Here is a 26,397-nt window from a genome sequence, read left to right as displayed (position 1 = left end):
GGACAAGCTAAAACAGAAGGAAACACTCCCACTTTCTAGCTCATCCATCCTCTAGGCAAAGAGAGTTACTCTGTAGACTGGCAAATACACTGCTTTGGAAATTTACACATTTATTTTGTATTTCCTGTCAACATTCTAGAGAGGTTCAGAAAAAAAGAAAAGAAAAATGAATCAATTAACAAGCCTTTATTCTCATCTACAGAGGAAGACTATTTCCTAGTATGTCATTTAGGTTCATTAACATTCACATTGTATTTTGCAAACACAAAGAATGATAATCTCCATGGTAAGGGAAAGTGCATCTAATTCTAACTATGCATTCTCCCACAAATTAGATGTTTCAGGGTCTTACAGGTTGATTAAGTTGAACCAGGTAACAAATGAAGTGAATAAAGGATTTTCTGTGGGTCATGGAGAAGAAAATCTTTATCACATATAATCATATGTAAAGACATCACAAGCAAGAAAGAATGAGTTTGACCAAAATCCTATAATCATGGCAAATGATGAGAACGTAATGACCTAACTGAGGCCCTAGAATTATAAAATATTCTTCTATCCAGTAGATGTGCTTTTTTCTTCTTCCATTTAAAGAAAAGTGCTGAGACATATGAATTAAAAATCACAAACCTATCAAACTCTTGTTGAACTAAATAACAGCAAAGAAATGCAAAATGTATTAACAGAAAAAGAAAAGGAGGCAACAAGAGACCACACATTTCAACAAATTTTTGGAAGAGAGAAAGCAGTTGGAGTGGTAAGAGACTAAGGAGACAAGCAAAAATTACCATCTGGTATTGCAGAAGAAGAACCTGAAGAGGGGTGGTCAACCTGCCTCACAGAACCCCAGGAGACTCGGCATCTGGAAGCCCCTAGTTCTACGAAGGTCAGAGGCGGTGTTAAACAAGGGCACTGCACGCTCCGGAGCAGAGCCTCTTCCTAACAGACAAACGTGTATCCCCTCAAAACACCACCACTCACCCCTCAAACTGGAGGTCAGAGGTTCAGTCTCTGAAAAACAAAGAAAAAAGGTTCCAGACCCAGAGACAATGTGCACAGCAGATGGCAGAGGTGAATCACATGTTTGAAAATAGGAACACTAAGTGTCTTACTGAAAGGAGAGACTCTTGTCCTCTTTCCCTGCCCTTATCCAAGGATGCCAGTAGCCAAGTACAAAGTCCTCCCCTTCATGGCCCTTCCATCCACCTTGTAGGAGGCTGAAAGATTCATCTCCAGAAAAAATACATGATCCCAGAGAAAAACTTTCACTTACTGCCATCAACATAAAGACTGGCTCACTTTCTGACTGCCCAACAGAGAGGCTCAACAGGAACAAAGCCCCATCCAGGTTCGCAGAACTTTCAATAGCCTTTTCCTACTACCTTCTAAAATACGACCATATAACCATGGACCACCACACATTTGAAGGCAGCCTGCAACATGAGACAGACTAAAAGAAACTCAGGAAAAGAAAACCTGAAAGAAATAGAACAGAGAGTGGTGGTCTCAAAAAGATAAAAGTATCTTTGGACATTTAACAATGACAGAATTTATGAAAAAGGGAAGAGAACAAAACCATGTTATTAGAAATTTTAAAAATCTGATTACAAAAATAAAAGCAGTTAGAAGATAAAGTAATTTCTCAAAGTGGAACAGAAAGTCAAAATGATGGGCAATTTGAGAGAAAAAGATAAGAAAATCCAGGAGATCCAATATCCAAATATTAGAAAGTCCTGAAACAGTGAATAAAGAACGTGGAGAGAAGGAAATGGGAAAGAAAGAACACAAGACAATATTCGAGAAATGAAGGTGCCTATGAGGTAAGGTGCCTATGAGATTAATCTTCTTAAGCAAATATTCAGGTGTTAATTTTTCAACATGCCACATCCCTCCCAAAACCTCTCAATGGCATCCTTCTACCTAGCAATTTCATTCCAACTCTCAATAATTAGTTTCACTTTACTTAACCAATCTGATCTCTTACCCTCTAAAACCCAAAGTCTTTCCAGAAATTATCTATCTCCTTTCTATTCTCTGGGACGGTCACTTTAATACTGTTTTTTCAGCACCCTGAAAAATGGGGACAATAGTCTCTATACAAAAAAAAAGCAAATATGGTGTAAAATGATTTGTTAAATCTGAGACAAGTTTCAAGTTCTACTTCCTCTGCATCACTGTTTTTCCTTCTTTTCTCTGTGAACTCTTAGCCTGACCAGCAGTGCAGCATAAGTGTTAAGAGCATGTGGGCCAGCTCCATGGCTGAGTGGTTGAGTTTGCGCGCTCTGCTGCAGCGGCCCAGGGTTTGGATCCTGGGCACGGACATGGCGCCGCTCGTCGGGCCATGTTGAGGCGGCGTCCCACATCCCACAACTAGAAGGACCTGCAACTAAGATATACAACTGTGTACGGGGGGTGGTTTGGGGAGAGAAAGCAGAAAAAAAAAAAAAGAGTTAAGAGCATGGACTTTGCTGTCAGACAAGCCTAAATTCAAGTTCAGGTCTACCAGCTACTTAAACTCTCTAAATTTCAGGGAACTCATCTAGGAAATGAAAATATAATCACAATACCTTCTCTCATAGTATTACCATGAGGATTAAATTAAATATGAATGTGAAGTATCTCAAATTTTTTTCATCTGTCTTATCTAAGAAAATTGCAAACAGAGGTATTAGGTTTTGTGCCACTCTTCTCCCCATCAATTGTGTAACATCTAAATATAAATAGAAAAGCAACTTGATCTGCTCTGAATTGTGGCCCCTCTCCAAACTCACATAGTGAACCCCTAACTCCCAATGTGATGACATTTGGAGATGGGACCTTTGGGAGATAATTAGGTTCGAATGAGTCATAAGGGTGGGGCCCTGATGATGAGAATAGTACCGTGTGAGGACTCCGCAAGAAGGCAGGCATCGCAAGCCAGGAAAAGGGCTCTCACCAGAACCCAACCATGCTGGCTGATCTCCGACTTCTAGCCTTGAGAACTGTGAGAAAATTAATTTCTGTTGTTTAAACCACCCAGTAGTATTTGGTGATGGCAGCCCAAGCTGACTAATGACTAATACGTGATCCTTTGAGATGTTAAAAGTCTGCTATCAAGAAACCTCTGTTCTAGTCCACATTGTTACTGATTTGCAAGGAAAAGTTAAAGTACACAAACGTCCTAAACACCGAAAAGAAGACAACTCCAATTGCCATTGTTACTCACTTGGGTATTGTTGAAACAACTTTTAGGCCCAAGATGGAGTTGTTCCTGCCCCAGGTGCCATGTCAACAAACCAAAACTTAGATAACTTCCATGTCCCAATAAATGCTCCTCTTGACCAGAAACACAGTATATCCATTCAGCCAATCCCCAAATGCCAAGCCAACTCTGGGTCTTCTCACCCCAAACAAGGTTGACTATGTGGCCTCAGCCAGTTATTTTCTATTTTTCTTTTCCTTGTTCTTTATTCTTTATCCTATAACAGCTTTCTACCTTCTGCCCATTTTGCAGTTGTCCAAATGGAGAGACCGTCTGCTTCATGAAGTGTTAAAGTTTGTTTCTATCACCTAAATCGCCTTCTTAAATCATTTTTAACAGTATTAATTGGAAGGATAAAAGAAGAAAAAATGATAATCAAAGACGAGAAAAAGAATTCTTCACAGTCTGCCTCGAATCCCTCTTTCGGGTTTACTTTCCTGGACCTCTTGCTTTTCCCGACCTGAAGTCTTCCTCTGACCTCCTGAGCTACATTTTACTAGTTAGGACAGATCCACTTCCCACCCAGCTCTCTGCCCCAGAGGCTGACCTGTGTGGGCCATAATCCCCAGAACGCTGGCTTCTCACTGGGTTTGGCCAATGTGGAGCCCCAGTCAGACGTCAGAGAGAGGGAAGAACGTGCTAAAGATCAGAGCGTTTGTGCCTTCTTTCTCTGGTTCCTTCCCTGAAAGTTTACCACGAGTTAACCATGTCCCTCAGCAAAGCTCAGTGCTCCTCTCAAGATGAAAAGCATCTTCGTCCATGGGGGCTGCTATCACAAAATACCACACGCTGAGTGGCTGACAAACAACAGAAATTGATTTCTCACAGTTCTGAAGGCTGCGAGTCCAAGACTGGGGTGCCAGCATGGGTGGGAGAGGGCCCTCTTCCAGGTCACAGACTTCTTGCTGTATCTCCTCCCACTGGGTTCTAGTAATTGATCCCTCGCTCCTTGTGGCCTAGGCAAGGTAACAATCTGGGTGCTCCTAAGCCCCCTCAGGCCACCCTCCTTTGAACTCTCGTGTGCATCCCCTGCGTGCTCAACTCTGAAAACAGCCTTTTGGAAGAAAAAAGTCCTATTCAAACTGTCCTATTTTGAGCGTGCCATTTGCTTCCTGTTGGGACTTCGATCAATACACACACTTTTATTCATGCAGTACCCTCAAGTTAAAATATCCTTCTTCCTTCTATCTCTCTGGTCAACTTCTAAACATGTTACAAAGCATGCTTGAATGTTGCTGCCCCTCTCTTATTTCTCCTGTCACCATCACAGAATGAATAGACCGTTCGCTCATTTTTTGCTCCAACAGCACTTTATTTTTAAAACACACAGGTACACACACACACACACCGCATATATATTACAATTCAGTACAAACATCACAGATCAAGGACAGCATCTAACACACAGCAGACACTCAATAACCGTGTTAAATTCCTATCAAACAATTTCAGAAGATTTTTTTAATATAATAATGTTTTTAAGGTGTACATTTTGATATAGTAAACAAAAATATCTTTACAGAAGTTAGTTTGGCTACATATGCAGGAAAAAAAGCGTTAAAGATATGAATAACGTATGTCTCACTACCCTTCAGGAACATACCCTTCTATCCTATCCTTACATCTTCATAGCCTGGAATGTTTACTTCACCTTTTATTAATTCATTTTTAAAATATTTTCTCTTTGGTTAACTCACTTAAAAACATAGAAAGGAGACATTTATATGACCATAGAAGCAATTAGGTGTCTTCTTCCAAAGCATTCACCTGAAAAGACCAATTGTTTTGCAGAGGAAACAAAGCTGGTATTTCAACGGCAGGTGACAGTTCCTTTTTCTTAATGGTTACCAGATAATTCATAAGAGAAACAGCCTCAAGTGAGTTATAAAGGTCAATCCCTTGTGGACTGAAAGAAATTTTCAAGTTCAATTTAAAATAAGATTTGTAATTACCAAGATAGACTACCTAGGGACAACTTCAGATTGAAAGGCAAAAAACCTCAAGTTAGTTGATTTTTTTATAGAGAATTTAACCTCTCCCTCAAAGAAAATCTGACGCATCATTCCCCATAAATGAAAAACCAATTACATCACTATTTCAACACAATCACAGCATCTAAATAACTCCTCAACATTGGAAACATTTAAACACTACAAATAACATTTTGGGCCTAAATTTCCAGTTCATCATCCTCACTAAAATTCTCACACAATAATAATGAAGAAAGATTACACAAAAGTTTACTTGATATTTGTGGGACACTTATTTGCTGTTAAACATGGACTTTAAAAGCCAAATGAAACGGCAAAAGCCACTCTTTTTTTTTTTTACTATCGGATTATTTCATTTTATCCAGGTAAAATAAACTTTGGAAAGAAAGCATAGAATAGTACATAGCATTTTACAAAAGCAGCTTAGTCCATTTAGGCTACTATAACAAAACAGCACAGACTGGGTAGCTTACAAACAACAGAAATTTATTTCTCACAGTTCTGAAGGCTGCAAGTCCAAGACTGGGGTGCTAGCATGGTTGGGCAAAAGCCCTCTTCTAGGTCACCGACTTCTTGCTGTATCTTCACATGCCAGAGGGGCTAGGGACTTCTCTGGAGGCTCTGTTATAAGGGGGCTGATCGTATTCAGAGGGCTCCACCCTCACAACTTAAGAACCTCTCAAAGTCCCAACTGCCAGTACCATCACATCAGGCATTAGAATGTCAACATATGAATTTTGGGGAGACACAAACATTCAGACGACAGCAGAAAATATAAAAGATTTGGAGTTGGATGGGAGAGGTAAATGCCTGTCATTATTCCCAGTATATATCAATAATCATGCTTTCCTAGGAATCCGTTATTTTTCCCCATGCATAAAAACAACATATCAAAATTACTCCATTTATTTTTTCATGCAAAAAGTAGGTAAGGTGGCAGAGCTCATAAATTTCCTAATTTAAGAAGGCAGAAAAAAAATTCTGCAACACTTTAAAAAATTAGTAAGTTTAGTTCTTTTAAAAACTGGCCATTAGACCTACAGCAACAGTGAAAACAGAGCTAGTACAGTTGCCTTGCCTCACAGTTTCCATAAAATCAGGCCTCATAAACCAGAGAAGAATCAAGCTATTTGGTCTATTCCTTCAAAGACTGGACCTAAAAATGCTTTAACATTCAATAAATGTTTCTCGAGTGCCTACTCTGTGCCAGACACTGTTCTCAGAACTGAGAATACACAGTATTAGCAAACAAAACGGCAAAGGCCCTGCTCTCGTGGAGCTTATACTGACTTAGAAAAGAGATTATTTATATTAAATTTAAATCCCTCTTATTGTATATCTAGCTACTTTTTCTCTTTTTCACTGCAGATTAAAAAGAACCTTGGCTGCCGTCCCATGTTAAAATGTCTCTTTATTCCAGACAGCGTGCTCTTCTGGTAACTATATTATGTGTGGCAATATTTCAGTAATTTTCAGATACATTTATAATGTCACTACTTGCAAAAAGCAAAACAAAAATGGCAAAACAAACATATGATGCATTTTAATTTTAAGTATACTTTAGGTAACTCTAAGTTAATATTGTTAAATAACAAATGCTAATAAAAATAATATTTCAGTCATAGGACTTATCATCGTAAATGCTACGAACGCTATTGCACGTCTAAGGAAGAGACAGAGACACAAGGGGCCTGGAAATATTATATAATTATATGAGCATGGGCTAAAATCAAGTAAATGTTAAAGGATTTAGATAGCTTCTTAAATAATCAAAGCCCAAAATCTCTAATGGTGGCTTTGGGACCCAGCCTTCAAGCTTCCCTTGAAGAGACAAGAGAAGCTGGCTGTGTCAGCTGTGCAGACCCTGAATGCAGAAGCGCGTGGTCAGCCAAAGCAGAGGGAGTGTGCAGGACGCTCAGCCTGCCTCTGAAAGGCAGCCCGAGGCTGACCCAGGTGGCCTTAACACAGGAGAAGCAGAGAAACAGGAGCACCATGTCAAAGATAACCAGAAAAATCACGTCCCCAAATTGCAAGTCTTCCATGCACCACAGTGTCACCTCCCATTTATGTGGCTCATCACAAAAACAATTTTATCAAGATTCTCTTTACAGGTAAAAATTATCTCTACATTTGGTGATTTGAAGACAGTTTTCCTTTTTCTATTAAACTTTCCATTTTCTAGATAAACCTCTGCAATACTCAATCACTCCTTATATGAAGTTTGCAAAGTTGATGATAATGCAAATAATCAGTTTGGTGCCTTACCAACCAAGCAGTTCTAAGCTAACACATTTTAAATATTCCTGCATTTGGACATTTAGACTGTTTCTCCCACAGTTATAATGTATCAGTTTGCATTCTAATATTTTAAATCTGACTTTGCAAACAGTATAAAAAGAAAATAAGTTCAAATAAAAATAGGACGGAAGAAAGTACCTTTAATTTGGATCCATGCGGTACCAGGAGGGATTTATTAGGCTTTGGTGGGATATACAGATCCCATTTTCCATAATCCAGTTTTTTGTATGGGTACGAAAATGGATTCCAATCATCTAAAATAAAAAGAAAGCTCAGTTAACAACAGCATGATGGGACCAATATTTAATGAATTTCAAGCAAAGAATAATATGCTGCCTACTCGTACAGAATCAAATTATCTAAAATATATTGTTTTCTAAGGTGTTAATCAAAACACTGTACTAGCCATTTAGAAAAACCAGGTTATTTTTAATTTAATTTTTAAAAATGTATTTGAAAGTTTGTCCTTTGCCCCTTAAAATTAAAGATCACAACATTTTCAATTACGCTTTCACCTCCAATACTTCTATCAATAAACAAAATGTAAAAGAAAATGAAGAAACACCATAAACAAAGATAATGTGAAAAAAATTGGGGCCGGCCCCGTGGTGGCCCAGTGGTTAAGTTCTCGAGCTCCACTTCTGTGGCCCAGGGTTTTGCTGGTTTGGATCCTGGCAGCGGACATGGCACAGCTTATCAGGCCACACTGAGGTGGTGTCCCACATGCCACAACTAGAAGGACCCACAACTAAAATATACAACTATGTACTGGGGGAACTTGGGGAGAAAAAAGCAGAAAAAAACAAAAAAAAGAGATTGGCAACAGTTGTTAGCTCAGGCGCCAACCTCTAAAAAAAAAAAGTAGAAATGCACTGTAGGCTATTAGATAAGATACATGTCATGGTAGAAAAAAATGATGAAAAATAATTAAGATCATATTTGGGTATATTTACCCAAATTCATAAGCATGTAACAGAACTGAGTTAAAAATCTAAAGAAATGCCTCAAGTGAGAAAAGTAGAAGGTTGGAAACTATAGGGGGCAAAGATTGGATTGCAGACCCTGGAAGAAAGCTAAAATGAACAACGACTGACCCATGCACACAGGGACACCTAACATACAACAGAGGTGGCATTACAAGTCACTGAGTAACGGACACGGTTAATAAGTGGTGCAAGAACATTCAGTTATTCTTATGAAAAAATGAAATAGATGTCTACTTAATAATATGCCCAAGAATTATCTGAATATAGATTAATGTTTAAACATGATAGGCAAAAACGTAAAATGCTCAGAAAAAAATACAAGGAAATATTTTATAATCTTGGGTTTAAAAAGTGTTTTCTAAACAAAATACAAAAAAACTTTCACAAACCATTAAGAAAAAGTCCGATAAATTTGACTGTTAAAATTATAAACTTATCTTCATAGATAGATGGATGGATAGACAGACAATGACAAGACAAGCTACCAACTGGGAGAATATATTTGTAATGAAAATGCCGAGAGAGACCATCCAAAATATATGCAGAACATCTATAAGCCAATGAGAAAAAGAAAACAAACCAATAGAAAAAGAGACAAAGACAGTCAGCCAATAAACATATGTGACGATGCTCAAGCTCACTCATAATCAGGGAAACAAAAATTAAAACAAGATGAAATGCCATTTCCCACCCATTGGATTAGCAAAAATTAAAAGTTTGAAAATATCAAGTAATCAGCAAGGACATAAAATAACACTGCAGCTGAGGGTATAAATTGGTGAAACAATTTGGCCTTTTATAGCAAAGCTGTATTAACTCTAAGGCCCAACAGTTCTGCTCCGAGGTAGTAACCTAGAGAAATTCTCACAAACGTGCACAAGAAAGCATTCAAAAATGTTCGCTGAAGAATTGTTTGCAATAGCAAAAAATAGAAGCTATCAAAATTTAAATCAGCTACAAAATGGGTAAATATGTTGTGGTATAATTAAACAACAGGATGCTATACAATGATATAAAGTGAATGGATTAGAGTGAATATATCAATATATACAAATAGCTGAAACATGAAAGTTAATTTTAAAGGGGTCTTGAATACCATTTATATTAAGCTCAAGAAATATGAAAAATAGTAATATATAATACTTATGGATACACATGTATGTAGTAAAAATATCAAAAAAGAAATGAAAATGTTAAGCATCAAATTCTATGGGTGATTTCCTCTAAGTAGAGGAAAGGGAACACAGGAAGCTTCAATAAGATCTGTAACATTTTATTTCTTAAGGTAGGTCATGTATACAGAGATGCTTATTACGTTATTCCCTGGTTGTTTATGCATAAAATATTTCATGGTTCTAAAAAAATATTAAGCAGCTCTGTGATGCTATGCACTCAGTGTTGTGACGTTAGATTCTCAAGCGAGGAGATAACAAAAGCCTCAGGAAGCTCACTCTGTGCCACGATTTCCTTCCTTACACACAACTCTTTCACCCCATCAGCTCTAAGGATCTTCACTCCCAGCCAGTCTGAACGTTGGGGGGAGAGTCGGGTAAGAAACAATATTTAATTAAAGGTCCTTCTAAACGTTCCCCTGCTCCCCATCATGAGGACAACGTGAACATGTCTAAAGGTGGTTTACCTTCCGGAGCAGCTCCATGGGCCCTGTGTTGTTACGCTCTCCTGCTCCTGAAATCTCAAATACATCTCACCTATACATGGTGTGACATTCCTTTACCAAAGCAAAGAATTTAGGGGATAATTAGAGAGAAAATAAAGCTTGAAATATGAATATCTGGGTACTATAACGCTTTATACATTTACTGACTTTCTTTCTAAGCTTATCACTTAAGACAATTAATAAGCTTAAGACAAGCAGCAGATCTTTTCCTGGTTAGTTAGATCTGAAAATAAAGGGTACAGTTCATTAGCTCATTCATTCATTCATTAAATACATACTGAGTGCTTAATGCAGGACCTGCTCAACGCTAAATTCAAAACTATGTTAAGAATGACAGTCATATCTCTTCAAGAAAAAGTTAGAGTAACAGTGTACCAAAATGAATAGTAAAATTTATAATGCAGGATACACTGAAAACTCAACTATAAACAAGATTTTGTTGCCTTGAAACTTCAATTATATGTGAAATTTACATACTCAGATTTTTTTTAAAAACTGTTTCAGTAATGCAAAAATCAATGTGTTTTTGAATATTAGTTTTTGAATATCAATTGAACTAGTTCTTCAGCTTGTAGTCACTTGTTTTAAGATCTATTTAAACAAATATCAATATTTGTATAAAGAAAAAATACTTTTACTGAATCACATTTTCCTTTTCTACCTTAGAGATCTAAATCTCCTAACGCATGCGTTGATTATTTGTAGTAATTCTACATTGTGAAAAAATCTCTTTTCTATCATCGTCAAGAGTTTCATTTTATTAGCACACCTCCACTTCATGGACACTCTGCTGACTTTCACTATAGGTACATTTTTCTTGCCAAACTCCAACCTTCAAAGAAAGATTTAGAACATCCTCACATATCCCCCCAAAGAAAATCCATTCCACCAACCACAGTAAGGAATGTAGAGTATGCTAAAGATTTCATATGGGAGAGAGGGAGGAAGCGTTACAGGGCATCGTAAGAAACTTGAGATTTTTTCATTAGACAATTCTCTCCCCACGTAAATCCCTCTTCAGCCACACCACCACCAGTCTTTCGCCTCTTTGAATCTTTCTCCAATTCCTGCTCAGCCCTAATTTTCCTCATTCTCCTTACTTTATTAGTGTTGCTTCTTTCCATTTAAAACATGGACACCAACAAAATACCCACTTCTACCATACTGCGTGCATATGAAAAATTATTTCCAATAAAACCAGTTTCTCCCTAAAATGGGTTTCCCAAAATAGCTAATAAGAAAATGAGCTTTTCTCCATAGGATACTCATATCTAAGGCCCGGAAACAGAATAATCAAAAAAATCATTGGATTTGAACCTGTTCTTATAAACCTATTGTTAAACACTTAGTCAACAAAGAAGGAGCCATCGTTAAGGTATGCATAGGTACAGCTGCAGGAACCAACTGTGGAAGTCCCCAATTAAAAGTGAGCAAACAAAAATTCAATGTCAGATTATTGGTTTAAAAATACAAATTAAAAATGAATTTTTTGTTTTCGAATAAAGTTTGCTTTAGAAAAACATGGAAGGCAAAATAATACAAGGTGAAACACAAATTTTAGGGAAATTTATGTCTTGTGAAATAAGTCATGAGACTTTATTCCTAAATATAACTAAAAACAAAGTAATAATAAAAACAACAATAATAATGATAAACAGTCCTAAGCCATATTAGACTATATCTAAAGAGAACAGTTTTAGAACCAGACTACTCAAACGTTTTTCATTTTAATTTTATATGACTTACATTCTGAGTACACAAAACAGAATTAGTTTTAATTAAGCACTTAATGCAAATCGTTTGTATCCCTATGTAGGCCTCAGCATAGACCAAAACCTCCCATCACCACATGTGACAATTATCTGCTTCTCTATCAGGCACAGAAGCGCACATTGGGAGCTCCGTAGTTCGGTGGTTCTCAAACTTCAGCTCACGCCAGAACCACCTGGGCTTATGAAAGCAGCTTGCTGTGCCCCACCCTCAGAGTTTTTGATTCAGTAGGCCTGAAGTGTGGCCTGATAATGTGCATTTCTAACAAGTTCCCAGGCGATGTTGATACTACTGGCCTAGGGTCCACACTTTAGAAAGAACTGCCCGGTTCAATCGGTGTGTTCAGGTGTTCTCTACTCTTAGCTTTGTGGGTGATCTTCTAGATTAAATTAGATTTACAGATGACCAAGTCTTCTAAACCAATAGGTCAAGGAACTTCTGAAATAAAAAATATCATTTAATAATCCTTCAAGGCAAATAGTACATGAAATTTAGGATTTAGGATTTGGAAATGAATAGGGTTGTAAAGCCCAGAAGGATGACCAATGAGATCAAGATTACACAACAGATCTGAGATATTAAAGAATTTGAATGTATTAACACGAGAGAACAAAAATTGACAATCTGAACATGAAAAGATAGCATATGAAGACCAATACTCAATATACTGTTTTTAATGTCTATAGAGAATATTTTCTAGAATATTCTCACCAAGAGATAGCTTAGTTAAAGTGTATGGGCCACTGATCATAAAATGAATAAAAATTTGAAGGCTTTTACTTAGAAAAGTAATATTAAAATTTTTAAATGTTAACATATTAACTCATCTTCCTTTCTCTGCCTCGTTTCCTGCCATAACCTAGACATTGCTAGGTTGGAGGGTTAGGAATCCCCCAAACAATGTGTGTTTATTATTCTGATTTTGGTAAAATGTTAATGTTTCCTGCTTGCATAAATTATTTTATTATAACATTTTCTAAGACATCTGATGTTTATCCAGTTAAGATCAGCTGACATATTTTTAAAGCAAACATTTTAATAGATATTTTATTATTAACAGGCTCAAATTCATCACATATTTGATAATGCAAAAGATGCTATTTGTCCATAGTCTCAAAACCAGCAGACAAAATTTAAATCAAGAAATGGAAAAGAAATGATGTGTGATGCGCAGTTTAATATGAACTGCAAACATACATTCGGCACAGCGATCAAACGTTAACTAAGGTCACTGCATCGGGCACACAAACTCTAGATTTATCCTAACCCAACAACCTTTCTTGTTCTACTGTAATAATTCTCACATAAAATTCTTAAATGTCAGCCTCTTTCAAATATTCTCAAACTCTTTAACTCACAGCAAAGTATTTCTCTTCATCAGCACTTAGCCACCTCATTTCTCTAGAATTTTTGAGTTTAATATAAACTTTCCTTATGCATGGTTGAAATGGCTCCATCTTACTATACAGAGCCTTACACCTTTGATGCAGATGCCAATGTGCTGAAGAACATGGTCCACACTGGGGCCAACTGCTGCCACACACAGGCCTCACCAAGCAGAGAGGTAAGCTTCCTGGTGAATGCAGCAGGCAGGGTTAATATAAGGCAGCACTGGCCCATATGGCAGGTTTCACTCACTTTGCATCTGAGTGGACGTCCCTCACGTCATAACAGTTGTTAAATATTTGGAATATCACCTCCTTAAAGTAAGTCAATACCCTTCCCCAACATAAAATGTTATTTAATTGTTTCAAGGGTTTTTTGGTTTTGTTTTGGTTTTTTTTGAAACTGTATTATTTTATAACTAAGGAATCCACTTCTACGACTGTCAGGAAGCCCAGGCTGGATTAATAGTGATGAGTTCTGGAGGTCACTCCACTCCACTCTGGACTTTCTGGTTATCACCACTGTCCTATCTCCAGGTCAACTGAAAACCCAGACCTATGAGGCTTCAATCTCTGCCCTCCTATTCCTGGAAGGTGCCAAAGCCAACTATGTAGGAGGATTTTCCAGAGAAGACAACTTTGTCTTCCCAGAAGACAAATCCTCCACTTTGCTCTATGAGGCAGATAGCAACCCCAAACCACAGACAGGTTGGGACCTGCGCAGGCCTCAACTGTTCCCAGGTTTTTATCATGCAGAGTTTACACAGATTTATAATGCAAAGTCACCTTGTCAAGATGGAAGTTTGGGGACTTCTATCATGTAAAGAAGCATCCACTCTGTTCTCAAAAAATTATAACATCCGGAACTGGAACTTCCTATGGCATTGCCCTTACCCAGGGTGATGGGCGAACCACACAGCCTTTGGGGATGGAGGATGGAGGACAGCAGTCCTTCCAACATACACCCCTGTACTTTTTGATCTTCACCTCTTGTTCCCCTCCAGATAATTCTTCCCCTCAGTTGGGTACCTGGGAGTCATCCTTCTTCAACTTCTGCTCGCAGTTGGTACCCTGGGAATGACCTAAAGACCTCCAGCATTATTTCTTAGGGGAAAGTGCTCTTCACATCCATTAGTTTAAGTTAGCTGTGCTTTTCAAGACAAAATCTAGAGTATGTCAGAGCGCCACTAACTTCAGAACCAACAGGATACTAGCATCTCCTTATTTTAAAGAACAATAGGGCTGAGTCCTGTGACATGTAGCTTTCTGGAAATAAGAGAACAAATCAAATAATCTAGAGCTTCACTTATTAAACTGTTCTTAAAGGCATGCACAGAAGAAAAGGGCTCCATGATCAAAAACAGTGTGGAAAATGTGACCTTAAATTAACCATATTCCTTTATTATAGGAATAGTATTTATATTAATGATACTTTTTATGAAGGGGGTAATAAACGAATGTATGTAGTTGCTTGTGATTTCAAAAAGCATGAAAATATAATCCAAAAACAAACAGAAACAATCATACAAATGTGGAGGGAGAACACAGATTAGTAGTCTTCTAGGATTGTACCTTGTTATATTATGACTAGAGAACCAGGTAAACAAGGTGCAAAATTAGAAAATTTAATAAGTCAAAAAGTAGGCAACATAAGAAAAAAAATCCCTTAAAATGGAAACAAACTAAAATAAATGAACCTGTATGATGGTATTTGCAGGTGGGGCTTTTGGGAGGTCATTAGGTCATGAGGGTAGAGCCCTCATGAGTGGGGTTAATGCCCTTATAAAAATAGACCCCAAAGAGATCCCTGCTCCCTTCCACCATGTGAGGACACAGAAAAAGACAGCCGACTATGAGCCAGGAAGATGGTCCTCACCAGGCACCGAATTTGCTGGTGCCTTGATCTTGGACTTCCCAGCCTCCAGAACTGTGAGAAATGAATTTCTGTTGTTTATAAAGCCACCCAGTCTATGGTATTCTGTGTTGCAGCCCAAACAGACTAAGACAGAGATTATCTCTAGTTTTCCATATACTAAGAAATTTTCCTAATAAATATTTAAAAACTGATGTTACGAAGTCTTTGTACACAAATACTTGACTAAATCTCTTTGTTATCAATTATAAAAAATAATCTTATCAAGTAAAGGATATGATTTTAATTTATTTATGGTTCTAAACACAGATTAACAAACTACTTTCCGGATAAGCAGTTCCAGTTCGTACTCCCACCAGCAGCATATGAGAATGCTCAACTACCCATATCTTCATCAACATTGGGGATTATCATTTTAATAACAAGGCATGCCTGCCTTGCTCAACCAAGGTTCACTAAGAGAATTAAACCCTAATGCCCTAAGGACCCATTGTATGCAATAAATTAACTTCTCTTCAGTGCATCTAGTACAGTGTTCGCTATGTACCATACTTAGGAGAATTAAGAAAAAAGGCATTCAAATCGTTTTCTGTGTTCTGTGGTTCAGACGCGGAACCAGCAAGAGAAAAGTTGCCTCTCATTATTATCCTAGCTGTAACAGAAAGCTTTTCATACACAATGTTTTCATTTCTTTTCAAAACAGGCTATAATTATAACTTCTGATTATTTTCTTTAATCCCATTGCTATTTGGGAGGAATTGGGTGGTGGATATTATATTTTCTTTTAAACTTTTTCATTTATTTCTAGCTTTACTGAAATCAATTTAATAACGTGGTGTACCTTATGGCCTAATACAGTGGTAACCAATCCAGTTATTTATTGATTAATCTATTTATTTTTAGCGGTATAAACCATTCAATTATCTCAAAATAGATTTTGTGGAAAATTCCAGCACAGAGACTGTATAAAACACGTAAATGCAGAGCTGCTCTGCTGGAAGTGCCCCTCCCCGGCTGGACCTCCGCCTCACCGCTTACTCTCCCTCTCAGAGCCCACCACTGGAAACGCAGTTCTAGAAAGTGCTTCAATGTATGATCTATCCTTGTAGATATTCCACAGATCCTTGACAACATGTAATTTCACTTGTTTTAAATTCTCCATTTATTTTTAGTTTACTTGATCCATTACAAGTTAAGAGAATATTAAATTCTATCATGACAATTAAGTCTGAAAATTTATCCAATTTCTAACAACTCTTGCCATCTATACTTGACCAAAAGTTAAATGTTATTTGGGACCTAAAGATAAGGCATCTATCTTTGCTGTGACATACATTATTGATCTCTATGCCATTTTACCTGGGTTTGTTTTTGGTCTGGATTTGACCACCCTTTTATTTTATAATATTTCAGTGACAGTAAAGCAGAGGAAAATTAATGGTTAAAGCTGGGAAGAGGTATGTTATTTGCTTAGAAAGAACACAGAAAAGGACAAAATAGAAAGGAGAAAGAATGAGAGAGAGGTACGAATGCAATATGGTGGATCATCAGAAGCAACAATGGCATCCTATGGGCCAAGGTGGCCCTCGAATATGTCTTACCTGGCCAGTACACTGAACTGTATCCCTCCATGTCAGCAACATCTGGGGCTGAGCAGAGGGCTCTCTCAGAGCACACACTCTAGTTCACTGTTATATGCTATATCACTATCAACTGCAACTTAACTTATTTCTGACTTCCCTGGCTTCAGCACAGAATTAAGTTTAGAAACTCTTCTCTACCCGCTAAAATACAATCTTTCATCTTAAAAATATTCCACCTGAACCAGCCCCCTGGTGTGGGGGCATGTCAGGGGCCTGTCGTAATCAGGAAAGCAACTATATAGGTTTCCTTCCACCCTATAGCCACCTATGAAAATATATCAATGAAAGTAAAATAACATTTCTAACATGTCGAGCAATGCAACAGAAATAAACCCATGTGTCCATGGTCAATTAATGTTAGACAAGGATGACCATTCAGTGATCTTTCCCCAGCATTCAATGGGGAAAGAATAGTCTTTTCAACAAATAGTGCTAGGACAACTGGATCTCCACATACAAAAGAATAAATTTGGACCTCTACCTCAAAACATAACAAAACTAACTCAAAATGGATCAAAGACTTAAATGTAAGAGCTAAAACTATAAAACTCTTAGAAGAAAACACAGGGTCAGCATTTGTGACCTCAGTTCTTAAATATGGCAACACAAGTACAAGTAACAAAAGAACAAAATGATAAATTAGGCTTCTTCAAAATTAAACATTTTGTGTGTCAAAGGACACTATCGAGAAAGTGAAAAGACAACCCACGGAATAGAAGAACATATTTGGAAATCATATATCTGATAAGGGACTTAAGTCTAGAATATACAAAGAACGTTTACAACTCAATAATAAAAAGACAATCCAATTTCTAAAATGAGCAAAGGATCTGAATAGACATTTTTACAAAGAAATTGTAGAAATGGCCAGTAAGTATGTGAAAAGATGCTCAACCTCATTAATCATTTGGAAAATGCAAATCAAAACCTCATTCACATTAGGATGGCAATAGTCAAAAAGATGGATAATAATTGTGGGCAAGGATGTGGAGTAATTGGAAAACTCATTCAATGCTGGTGGGAATGTAAAACACTGCAGCCACCTTGGAAAACAATCTGGGAGTTCCTCAAAATCTAAAGATTGAATTACCATTTGACCCAGCAATTCCACTCCTAGTTAAATACCAAAGAGAAATGAAAACATATGTCCACATGAAAACCTGTGTATGAATATTCATAGCAGCATTGCTCATAATAGTCAGAAGTTTTAGTAAAAATAACATAAATGTCCATCAACTAATAAATGGATAAACGAAATGTTGCATATCCATCCAATAGAATATTACTTGGCCATAAAAAGGAATAAAGTACTGAGACATGATACAACATGGATGGACCTTGAAAACATTACATTAAGTGAAAGAAGTGAGTCACAAAAGACCACATATTATGTGATTCCATTTATATGAAACATCCAGGATAGGTAAATTCATAGACACAGAAAGTAGATAAGTGGTTGCCTAGGGCTAGTGGAAGATGGGAAGATCGTGGGATGATAGCTACAGGGTACCCGGTTTCTTTTGGGGTGATGAAAATGTTCTAAAATTGACTGTGGCTATGGTTGCACAGCTCTGTTTTTAGTATGCTAAAAACCATGGAATTACACTTTAAAGAGATAAGCTGTATGGTATGTGAATTATATCAATTATATCCCAAAGCCATTAAAAATTTTTAAAAAGTCAGCTAGCCATTAACTGTTCACTTCTAAGTTTTTGCCCTAGACTAGGATCAGTTTCTATCAGAGCTATCAAAAAGGAAAAGACCACCTAGGGAGACATATACAAAAGTTTAATGCTGAGAAGATAACTTGGTCACTAAGTAGAATAAAGAGCCAAGTTGGATAGCAAAGACTTCTTCGAAGAGAAAATGATTAAATGTTTCAAGGCTTTGCAAAGGTACAACAATTTGACCACATTAGAAGCTGGGGAAAAAAACAGGGTTTTAAGCAAAGAAAAATATATATCTCCTACTCTGGAGCCCAGATTAGTAGTAGCTTTATGGGTGATTATCAACATAAGCATCCCAAGCTGTTGCTACTGATGTTAACTACCATGTACTACAGAAGAGTCTTACAAGGAAAGAAATCATCTAAAAACTATCAAACGATCCATTCCCTTAAGAAAAAAAAAACGGTTTGAGTAGAGGCTGTCTCAAAACTATTCCATACAGGAATGGAGAGTTTTATTACAATAGAAGTAATAAAAGTCATTACAATAACAAAAAATAGGATGACCTGGTGACATGATGGCTGCAGTAGTAGTTATGGATTGTCCTTAGTGCTTGACATTCAATATCTAACACAATTATCTCAAAAGTCCTATAAAGCAGTACAAATTCCATTTGATGGATGAGGAAACAGGCTCAAAGGGAGAGAGCAATAAAGGTAAAGTCCCACAGCTCTTAAGTGACAGAGCTAGGATTTGAATTCATGTTAATCTGACTCCTGCTTCTGTCTGTGTGTGCGCTTACCCTCCAGGACACACATAAACAACCCAGACCCAGTCCAGCATCTATCTACATGAGAAATGCATATAATTCATATCGGGCTCTTACCTAAATTTTATGTTATAGCTATTCTTGTGGAATCTTACGCTTTAGGAGGCAAATTTTGCATGTGGATTTTTTTTAAAAAGAAAAGTTCTGTTTGCAAACCTTGAAAATGTTAGGCGGGTCTGTGGCAGTTAACCAGAGAAAGAGCTACATACATCTGTCAAACACAGGGCACCCAGGACCACAATGCCCGGACAAGTCACCATTCCCAGCCAAGTAAGTGAAGAAGCATGATTCAGGCTGCTCCCTGGACACGCAACCTTACGTGTCAGCAAGAGTTTCATTAGTGTTCACAATATGCCTCGCACTAACTTTAGTGTTATGGCTTTACGGAGAATAACGACAAAAGTAAAAGTGAGTAGCAGCAAGACAGAGAGAGAGAAGAAGAGAAAAAGAGACAGAAAAATAAAATAGACTCTACTGAGTAGCTTCTGGTATGTCCACAGAGAGGTAAATATATATATATTCCTTTCCTTGCAGGGAAAAACTGTGTTATCTACTTAACAGAGAAAACTGGAGTCAGTGGATAAGAACTCCCTCAGCGCCTGCTTTCAAACCTATAAAGGACACCTGCAGCCATCTTTACCTCCTTCCTGTTAGCATGTGAGGAAGAGGGTTTTGTGTTTTTCTCTTGTTCAAGACTAATTTCTTGATTCCATTCTTTTTGTTTGTTTTCAATTATCATCTCATGTTCTGAGGTTTTCAAACATTCTCTCTCTTCAGCCTCTTTACTCTCAGCATTAAAATATGATGAATTGATGTATTTGCTAATTATGAAATAGCATCAATGACAATGAAGAAAACTTCTCTTTTTTCAAGTCACAGTCTGGTTCTCCCGCCTTTGACAGCCTAATTTCTTGACTGCTATTTCCACTTCCTCCTATCTCTTCAGCCCCTAAAATGTTTCTGAAACACTCTGGCAAAGGTCACCAGCGACCTCCAACTTTCCAATCCCAACTGTTCTTTTCAGATTTCAATTTACATGAGCTTTCAGTGGCATTTAAAACTTCTGGTCTCTCTTTCTTGGGCATCAAAAAAAGAGTGAGTGACACCCATCTCAGTTGGTGCCCTTGAATCACAACAGTGAAGATGAAGAGAAAAAAGACAACACATTTGAAAGCTATTTCAGAGTTAAAATTGCTAAGAGGCAGTGTTTGGTTACTCGGGATGACAGACAGTGAGAACTTCCTGCCTGGGTAGTTCCTAGCAGGATCTGGAACAACAGGAAAGGATTCAAAGGAACTGAAGTGGTCAACACCATCTATTACTGTAGAAAGGTCAGGTAAGGAAAAAATATCTCAATCGAGGAGGGGAGGTTAAATGGAGAGTGCATGTGCATAACAGTATTATTGTTTCTCTACCACTATTTTTTCTTATTGCAAAAGAAATGTGTGTTCAGTGTAGAATAAAAAAAATATATAATTAAAAAAAAACCTCTAAAGCACTCATAAACCCAACACTTCTTTTTGCTAATACCGTAGTACAAAATTTTCTTTTTTTTTTTACTATCTAGATATTTATATGCATATACATACGTTTCCATAATATGAATTATATATAAAAGTATATGTATGTACACACTTTTTTAAACTTAGTTTTGTAAACTTTTCCACATGCTACACGGTCAGTCAGCATTAGCCCTGTCAGTACACATTCCTTTATGATAGTAGTTTCAACATGGCTGCTTTTAAAAGTTAGAAATCACTAGACTCCACCTCAGATCCTTGAATCAGATCCTGGAGTGGATCGAGACTTTTATAAAGCTCCCTAATTTTTCGCTATGCACACTCATGTTTGGTAACCAATGATCTAGAGTACCATTCTAGAAATCTGACATAGCATTAAGGGAGGGTGTTCTTTAGTTTTCCAATATCTTTAAGGGAGGGGGAAGATATGAGCAACTTTACATGTGGAGAGAAAGGAAGCAGCAGGGGGGGAGGCAGACAGGAGAAGCAGAGGTGAACAGATTCATCCTATTAAGGAAAAAAGAGAAAGGGATTCAATGTATGGAGTCGTGACACCAATTTCTTCCACTAACTTTTGAAAGCACGTGGAAAAGATGAATATACATATACAGAGATCTTTTTAGGGAAACGGTTTGGAAGCTGAAATTTTCCTTTCTGCTGGCTTCTATTTTCTCTGAAAAGTAAGAGCAAGTATTTTTCTAACAGACAATGTGGAGGCAGCGAAATAAGGGGTTCTGAAGGGAGAGAGGAAATGGAAATAGCTGTGGAGGATGTAAAAAAAGAGCTGACCAGGGGGTGTGCAAATGAGTTCTGTGGTGTGCTAATGCCATGAACCTGTAGAAACAGCAGTTCACATGGCTGTGTGATTTTCCTCACAGTGCCTAGAAGCTGTCTAAGAGCAGAGAAATTAGACAATCTGATGTGACCAGCACCGCAGATTTACAAGGTGAGTGTGGTAGAAGGCCAAGGGTCAAAAGAGATGAGACTTTCAGGAAGGGAGCAGTTGCAGAGCTTAGAGCAAGGGGTCTAGAGATCAAAGAGACACAGTCACATCAGAAAGCAGCATGGCTTAAGAGGTCTCACTCTGTCCAGAAGAACTGGTCTCATGGAGTTTAGAACAGGAAAATACTGCTAGAGCAATCTTTGTACCTTTACACAATAAATTTGGATAATGCTTTGCAACAATTCCCCATCTCTCATCAGAACCCTCATTGTCCATCAAAAAAATCTTGATGCTACCGCATCACCTTCCCTAGGCATATGAAGACCTCTAAAAAACAGAGCCACCCTAGCAGATCCATAAACACAGGGGTGAGAGATAAATGCTTACTGTTGTTCCACACTGAGTTTGGGACAGTGCGTTACACAGCACTACCGTGGCAACAGCTGACTTGTGCACCAAGTGAGAGTGAGCTCTCTGCCTCTGGCATTCCCACAAGTAGCCTAAATCTGTGTCTAGTACAGCACTTATCGCGTGTGTCTCTACAGACTTGTTTGGTTTTGACTATAAGCTATCTGCAGGTCGGGGTCAAGTTTTATCCATGTTTGTCTCCCAACACCCAGGACACTACACCTCCCACATAGTAAGGACTCAACAAGTTTTCTCTGAAAAAATAAATATTTGATCTTTTCTGCCAAATTGAGATCATAAGATAACTTGGCAATTGGAAATTTAGTAAAGAACAGAATTAACCAAAAAAAAATTTCTTTTTAGTTTTGCAAATGAACATAAATAGTATTCTTTTAATAAGACTTCATTATATGCTGATTATAAAAAATTATCTCTATATTTAGCAAATGTAAATAATTAAAAAGCACAAAATCTCCTTAATCCATTTTTATTAATCTTTCCAATTATTACACATCACTAACTAAATGATGTAGACATAGCTTAAAAGCAAAATTATAGTAATTAAATATGAATGTATTTACTTGTCTTTAAGATAGATCTTGATTTTCTCCTTTATGTTCTAAACTCAAAAAACTTATGTACAACTTATATAACATAAATATACTGTAGAAAATCACCTTTGAGTGGTGATATTTAATTACATATTAGATTAATTACATATATAAAGTGAAAAAGATTACAAAATTGTAAGTTAAAAAAGGCTGTGTATATACTATATATACTATGTACATATACAAATCACATATAATTAATTTAATATGTATATATAAGTAAATACCACCACTCAACAAAAGGCAACATTCTAAAATGCTCAATAAGCTATTAATTTAAAGATTCACAAAATGCCTGATTATCCATACTTAAACACAAGTAGCATCTAAAATAGACCTTTATATGTGATTTCTACATTTATAACACACATAAGACATGATTCATTAGGCTATGCTATTTCTTTTCTGAAATCCAAAATCCAAGAAAATTGAATCACTTTTAAATGAACCAACGTGTTTATTAGATCTGTGGGGTGTAAGAAAACTTCAATTGCTAATCTATGTCATGCTGATACAGGCATAAACTCTCAGGTTAAACTTCTCTCTTTGTAGTACAAGTTTCAATTTGGATTTTAAAAAGCTTGAGGCCATCAATTTTCACATCTTTCCCCACTCCCATTTCAGAAATCAGAGACCCAATTTCAGGAAAATACTGGCAAGTTATATGGAGGTTTAACATGTTCAAGAATAAATCTGCCTGCCATTAAGGCAATTCCATTAAAATAAAGAATATTTAAACCACTTACTATTACCAGCTTTTCTGGATTCTAATTTAATAAAATCAAACAAAGTGAATAATCATGTTTTTCTTAACTACTGTATTGATCAGATTCAAAAGGTTTAAAATTTGAAACAAAATCATTAAAATATTTCTGTCGCTTTTAACCACCTCATAATTCTTGTCCCAAACACTCTCCTCCATCACTGAAGGGCTAGACCACGGTACGACGTTTTGAACAAACTAAGCTCCTCCATCGTCTCTTGACCATTGACCATCTGCCCACTGCACAAACCCTTTGAATGCGACACTCAGGAGACAGAGAACTGCCTGTTTCTCTGTGCCTGCGCCTGGTCTCCACTGAGCACAGTAAGGAAATCTCCACAGCCAGGGACTGCTGTCCCACTTGAGACTATGGGGACTCAAGCTCTCTGATACCAGGTAGACACTCAACACAAACCAAGGTCATATGTCCATCCCTTCAATCCTAACTCTATGTGACTACTTTCTCTCTAAATTCCTCTTAAGTTCCCAAAGAAATGAATGAACTAGATCTCAGATGGAGCACTATCAATCAAGTAAGACAATAAGAGCTAGATACAGATACAGCAACTAAAAAGTAGTAAGGTGATATACCTTCAGTTCTAATATTGGATCAGGCACACAGCAGAAAAGCAAGTGTGCATTAAACAAATAGTTACCAGAGTTACTCATTTTATAGTTACATGTAATATGCATTTTTAAAACTATAATAGCGATATTCCTCATCTTAAAGTATGTACCAAACATTTGCTAATAATTCATCTTCTTTATCATTACTACCTATCCTAAAAGAATGAATATCTCAAAACCATTCCATAAGAGTAGCATAATCATAAATCACAATTTTAAATCATGGCAAGCCTGTTTTTTAAAAAAGGTTAAACCATCTATGATTCTCTTTACTGTTTGGCTTTCCCACACTAGACACTATAATTGTCATTTGTAAGGATGATTAAGTCCTACTAAAATAACTCAACTGATCACCTACCCAAAACCCCCCTCTTCCCCTAAGCAGTACACTCAAAAGTCAGGTGGTTCTCCTGCATTACCTACTGCAACACATTCACACACACACTTATAGTTACACATATACTTACTTTTACTTATAGAAACAAAAAGTTGTGTGTGTTGTGTATGTTTGTGCATATATATGTGAGTTCTCTTCAAGTCAGCCCTCTTTGAATTTTCCTGTCTCACATCTCAAAGGTGGGAAAGTAAACCATTTAATCACTTATATATCCTATTGCATTATACATATATAATGTTACATACATACTCAACATTGATATCTTATAGTTTAGATACCAAATTATCCCAAAAGTATAAATCAGCTTCTAGAGACATAAACATGAGTTTCAGATTCACATCATAGGAATTACATGCACTTCAAGAGTATGAAATTGGCATGCCATTGGTAAGTAGACCCTTAATAGAATCAGTATGTAGAATATTGGTAGCTAAACCTTTCAGTTACTATTTTCTGGATATGTGACTTTTGGCAGTTTATATAATTCCTTGAATTTAAATTTTGGCGTCTGTAAAATACAGAAACAACTCTCTAGTACTGTAAAGAAAAGCTGCAAATGGAACTCACTTTCCTTAAAGTTCATGGTTCTCAACTGTTCTCCAGCTCAGTGATTACAGCACGGAGCCAAAATGGCTTGAATGCAATCCTGGCTCTGCACAGGATAGCAAGTGTGAGTTCTGTAGTCTCTCAATTTGCTCATCTGGCAAACGAGGACAGTAACAGTCTCTGCCTCAATGGGCTACCGGGAAGATTTAGTCAAAGAGTTTGCAGCAAGCACTTATTGTTCAGTTAAGTGTTCACAACACCTTAGATATTACATCGATATATAATAATATTGTATATAACCACCTCTTCCTTGAAAAGCCCTCCCCTCTTTCTGTGTTGTGATAGGGGATTCTTCTCATTTCCTAACACTGTTTCCTCTCTCCTGCCTTAACCACTTCTTCTTCCTCATCCTTACACCCCCAAATGTGAGCTTTTCATGGTTCTGTCTTCGACTGTCTACTACTATCGTTCCAGTGATTTGTAAACAAAATATTGAAACTTTTGGTGAACGGATGAATCCAAATTCCATAAGAAAGGACTATTTTATCCTGGAGAAACTTAAGAGTAGGGTTTACCAGGTATAGTCTACATATTCCATAGAGAAATTCTGTTATGCTTTCAATTTGAGACAACACCACCACCAATGAGCCTAGTAAGGGAGTCTACACCTTCAAAAGGTAACCTCGCAAGGGCATGTTTTGACAAACTAGACGATAATGCTGATGTTGTCCATTTAAACTTTGGAAAATGCCAAGCAAAGGCAAAAAAGGGTGAGTGAAGACATTTACTGTGAATGTACTAGATGTCAGGCACCATGCCAAGAGCTCTCACACACACAACTTCATCTGATCTTACTTGCTGTACAGCAAGGATCTTCCGACAGGGCTGATGATGAAGGTGTGAAACAAAATAAAGTCCAGAGCAGGATAATCCGTCAGCTTGCGAGAATGACTCCCCATTGTCTGCATGCCTAACAGGACCGTGCTCTCTTACTGAGCCTCTGAGCGTGAATGGTCTCGATCTTCACCGAGAAAACATTAACAACTCTATCATGTTGCAATTACCTTTGGGGTAATGATGGTATATTTATAGGAGATTTCAGTTTGTGATTACCTCACCCTGTGGAGAGGAGGAAAAAGGAGAACAAATATGGACCATTTGCTACAGAAGCTGTTCCTTTAAAAGAAAAATGAAAGCTGTAGTGAATAGACTTACCTTTTA

General features: G+C 37.2%; 1 protein-coding gene across 1 annotated transcript in view; it reads right to left on the bottom strand.

Moving 5' to 3' along the window:
- The window catches only part of GBE1 (1,4-alpha-glucan branching enzyme 1), a 265,131-nt gene that overhangs the window by 174,697 nt on the left and 64,037 nt on the right, over nucleotides 1–26,397 (bottom strand). The window contains exon 3 of the mRNA XM_070488680.1: nucleotides 7,669–7,784. Within this exon, the coding sequence (XP_070344781.1) occupies nucleotides 7,669–7,784 (116 nt within the window). The remainder of the gene's footprint in view (nucleotides 1–7,668; nucleotides 7,785–26,397) is intronic.

This window comes from Equus asinus, chromosome 18 (assembly GCF_041296235.1).
Source record: "Equus asinus isolate D_3611 breed Donkey chromosome 18, EquAss-T2T_v2, whole genome shotgun sequence".
Lineage (NCBI taxonomy): Eukaryota > Metazoa > Chordata > Mammalia > Perissodactyla > Equidae > Equus > Equus asinus.
The sequence above is the reverse complement of the archived record's forward strand: the minus strand, read 5'-3'. Positions and strand labels throughout refer to the sequence as shown.